At 35.3% G+C, this 4,914-nt stretch overlaps 1 protein-coding gene across 1 annotated transcript; it reads left to right on the plus strand.

Annotated features, from left to right (window-relative positions):
- Window positions 1-506: 506 nt before the first annotated feature.
- Window positions 507-3,342, plus strand: LOC140010885 (germin-like protein subfamily 1 member 7). The gene is made up of 2 exons (XM_072058487.1): window positions 507-752; window positions 2,586-3,342. The coding sequence occupies exons 1-2, from the start codon at window positions 626-628 to the stop codon at window positions 3,131-3,133; spliced, it is 675 nt and encodes a 224-aa protein (XP_071914588.1). The 5' UTR covers window positions 507-625; the 3' UTR covers window positions 3,134-3,342.
- Window positions 3,343-4,914: the final 1,572 nt, after the last annotated feature.

Here is a 4,914-nt window from a genome sequence, read left to right on the forward strand (position 1 = left end):
AACTAAAACTTCTTTGACGATATTATTAATTTTAAGATAAATTTAAATTCGCCCTAGATCAAAAGCTGGAAATATTGTACAAAAGTAGTACCTGAAGGAAATACTGGATGCCAAAGTGCTTTATACCAAACATCATTGCAACTACGAATTTACTGGTACATATAACTCAAATTTATACATATACACTAGCAGAAACAAATACGCCACAACATCCGTCAACAACTGAAAGATATTTTTAAACCCCAAAAAGAAAAATGGACAGACCAACGGCATATCCTTGACATAGAAAACTACCAAAAACTATTTCAGCTGCTCAGCAATTTTTTTTTGGCATAGTCAGTGACCTAATTCTCAGGTTATATTAGAAAAAACAAATGGTAAGATAGAAGATTCAACGATTATTTTTTTTATTCGAAATACATAGCAAAGGGAAATGCGGGACTTGCGGGGAGGTTTAGCCTGAAATTATTAAAGGACGCCAACCAATATTTAGCCAGGTCTTGAGTGATTTTTTATGGTATTGAAAAATATGGCCAAGTTTTAAATAAATAGCAGTAGTTTCTGTACTCAAACGTCAACAGTTTCTGTACTCAAACATCCAACTTTCGTTTTTAGTTAGCAAAAGATGGCGGCTGCAGGCTTCTTGGTGACTCTTGCCATATTTTTGGTTTCATCATCATCAATTTCGAATGCTTTTGATAACGATCCTTTACAGGATTTCTGCGTTGCTGTGCCGGATGCATCAGCTGCTGGTAAGTCCAATTCCAAACTACAATTCTGAACATGTTTTATTTGGGATTTTCACATGGGAAGTGCACCTTTCTGGTCTGCCGTTGTAAAGTCACCAAAATGCTCAGGTTGAGGAAAAACTGTATTTTAGTATCTGATACCTTAACAATTTTCAAAAACATTCGGATTGAATCATGTCAAGTTGATGGCACGAGCATATTATCCAAACCCCACTAATTTACAAAAATTTTGTCCCTGTTTTAGTGACTTGATTACAATTGTCATAAAATTATGAAGTAAACAAGCTTACTCCAATTACTTTAACTTGTATACCAAAAACTGTTCAGGGCTTCAAGTTAGCAGAGGTTTCTTTATGCTTTCATACGAAGTGCTTCGTTCGTATTTCCTAATCAGAATCGAAATCGGAGTTGAAGTCATAAATTCTATAGGCATGGATTTTGATCCTTTGTCGTTGCATATTTGGTTTGGAACTCTGATGAATTTCATTTTGTTGAAGAGTTAATCAATTTGAAATTCACGTTGGGAAGGATTGAATTGGATAGTAAAATAAAGGGGATTGTAAATAGAAAGTTTTGAATTTATAACCTCTCACTTGCCCCAAAAAAATGAAAAAAAAAATTGAAATTCAGGTTATAAGTGGAGAATAATAAAGGGCGAGATTTAATATCTTTGTTCTCATTGAACGATTCCTATAGTAGTCTCATAAACAATAGGTATTGAAATCATTAATTTTGATGCTTATTTCTTCCTCTCCTAGCCACTTAACGAACACCCACTTGAGCCACTTGATGAATACATAATTTTTAGCGTTGAATGTCACCGAAATTACCCATTAAAAAATAATCCTATCTTTCTCACCCCAAACTTTCATATATAAATTTATTTTCTACTGCATGTAATTATGTGCTATTTAGCGTCAAACTCATTTAAGCATCATAACGAAACAGAATTATAAAAAAAAAAAAAAAAAAAAAAAGATTCCCTGTGTTTCGACATCGGAAGCAAATTAGGCAATGAGGACTACCAACAACGGCCGGGCTACTTGCTGCACTACGCCATATTGTAGCAATTTCCCCAAAATGCATATCGCTTAATTCTTGAATATCAACACTCTGTGACATATACTCAAAGGACAATCTTCATTCATAAATTGTTGGTTCTTGTGCTCTTATTGCAATCAATTTACTCCACAGAGAAAGGTAGGCCTGTCAATCGAAAGCAGAGTCGGGCTTTGGAACTTTAGCCTTTGAGCTCATTTTGTGAGGCCCAACCTCTTCTCACACGGATGTTGATGCTTTAGGCCCCACACACACACACACAGACATATACATATATATATATATATATATATATATCTGGTTTGAGCAGAATGTTAATGACACTAGATCCAACTAGGCTTAGCAAAATCAAGCTCAACCCACAATCGAATCTCGACTAGGCATAGTAATACATGTAATTTTGGACAATTTTTTTAGAATAAATTGAGACCCATTGACTGTCCTTCACAAGAAGAGAAAACCCTTTGATACATGTACCCAATATAGTCCAAAATTTGGGTAGATTAGATTTTGAAAAATTCAATAGTCTAAAATATGTCACGGCACTTGCTTTAGCACAATTTAGATCATTAGATTTTTGAAAATTGGATAAACCTTAATGTATAATTTGACTATGCAGAGTATTAACACTTTGAACCATATAGCAAGCATTAAACTTGATTTTTTCATGGTGGCATATTCCACTCTGTTTCCTGTTTTCATGGTCATGTGTGTATTGGATAACAAGCGAATTTGGGGTAAATTTCACATGAATTATTTATCTTGATTCTTATGCAGTTTTTGTGAATGGAAAGATCTGCAAGAACCCAAAACAGGTAACAACAGACGATTTCCTGGCTAGTGGTTTTAACACTCCGGCGAGTACCAACAATTCCTTGGGATTTGGGGTAAAAGTGGCTGATGTTAATCTAATACCGGGTCTTAACACCCTCGGTCTCACTGTACTTCGTGTTGATTTTGAGCCAGACGGTGTTGTACCTCCTCACACTCATCCTCGAGCTACTGAGGTCATCACGGTATTGGAGGGTACATTCTATGCTGGTTTTGTCACCTCCAATCCAACTGATAACACGAAAAATAAGTTGTTCGCTAAGATTTTGAAGCCTGGAGATGTCTTTGTCTTCCCAATTGGCCTAGTTCATTTTCAAAGAAATGTGGGGAAAACAAAGGGTATGGCAATTGTGGCTTTTAATAGCCAGAATCCTGGTGTCATCACAATCGGAAACGCAGTTTTTGGGTCAGAGCCGCACATTGCCCCTGAAGTCCTCACTAAATCATTTCAGGTAGACAAGAAAGTAATTGAGTACCTCGAGTCAAAGTTCTAATGGAGCCTTTTTTGGTTGTCGTATCTAGTCAACTCTTTGCTTTTTTTCTTCCCTATTTAAATTTAGATTGATGTTTGAATGTTGGATGTCTATTTTTGCAAAGTTTGCTACAGCAAACTTTTTTCTAGATTACTTTTGTCTTGGTGTTTTCTTTGATTGGACAAATCAGTGTAACAATTAGAGTATACAATAATGTGTGTTTTAACATATTTTCTAGGGCATTTTCTTTGATAACATTTAGGGTCCATAAGGACAGATAGATTTAGATGCCTTGTTCAATTGATCATTACAATATCTTATAATTTAAAGTTAACAAAAAGACTACGGTAAAATTTGAAAAACTAAAACTTCAGTAGTTGAAATATTAAATTGCATAATTTTCCTCCTCAATCACTGTAATAATACAAATATCTGCATATGAAGTTGGGGTCGCATACCACATTCAACAACACAAACCAAAATCAAATACCAATATGGTGATTTTATTCTCACTTAGTGTTTGCCGTGACTTAGGTGTCATTTTGGCTTTATGAGCGCTCACCTTACATACACTGTGGGGCTACATGCCTATTTGCAACAAGTTAACAATTACTTGGATACTAGGCGTGACATAGGTGTCATTTTGGCTACATGCCTATGATATCAAATTTTGCCATAAAACTTTGTAAGGATACTAGGCGGGAAGGTGACTTCCCCTTATGGCTGCACAATGTTGCTAAGGATGATCTAAGAGCAGTTGCCCTCTCCATGTAATTGTCTACTCTGTTATGAGTTTTAATACAATGTTGCCGTTTGAACCGAAAAAAAAAAACTAATTATTCAGGCCTAATGATGTCCAAAGTCAGCTCACACTTAATTCGAGCTAACATTTAGGCCTAAGTATTAGCTAACCAAATAGTACATAAGGCTCGACCTATTCAGGTTTGGATTGATATCTAAACAAACAAATTTGAATGAGCCTAGTTCGAGTCAAGTTCAAATCAAGTATCAAACTATTTGGTTCAATTTACAACCCTAACTATAAAAAGATTAAGAGTGTATTTGATAAAATTGGAGTTTGAAAACTGAAATCTGAATCCATTATGCTGTTAAATTATTAAGTATTAAATATAATACATTTGAGTATATATCACATTCAGTGATAAATGAATAGTTTATCACTTATTTTTTAGAGTAATTTTTGCCTAGGAAATTTGTGTCAATTAATTCAGATATTCAATTTTCAATTATCAAACGCATCTAAACATGTTAAAATGTGAATTTATTAATTTTAAGTGCTGAATTCAGTTATCAAATAGCGTGTAAGTTGCCTTAATTTGGTGATGCACAGGGGCATCTAGAAGGTCAAAGTGAAATTAACCAAATATTTGTCTCTTAATATAGAAAATTAAGTTGCCTTAATTTGGTGATCCGCATGGGCAAGGAAATCACGGTCAAATTTGCTTCTGAAGAAAAAAGAGGAGTTGCCTTGTTAATTTGCAAGGGTTTTCTCTCCATAAATTCCGACTTCCGTTTCAGTTGCTGCACGCAATGCTATAAAAGCCAACTCTATATATTAAGTAGCAGACACAAGACATAAAATTACAGACACTTGTTAAAGCAGAAAAGAAGACGACTGAAGAAAAGAGCTGAGTTTGTCCAACTGGCACGGATATTTCGGCTGCCGACGGCCCAGAGCCAGAATGTGTGCTTCCTTGTTGCAGGTACTCCGTTGTGGCATGTCTCATCGGGCTCGTTGGGCCACTTGTTGCCGGTGTTTTTTTCCTAGCATATATAAGTTC

This window comes from Coffea arabica, chromosome 7e, assembly GCF_036785885.1.
Source record: "Coffea arabica cultivar ET-39 chromosome 7e, Coffea Arabica ET-39 HiFi, whole genome shotgun sequence".
NCBI lineage: Eukaryota > Viridiplantae > Streptophyta > Magnoliopsida > Gentianales > Rubiaceae > Coffea > Coffea arabica.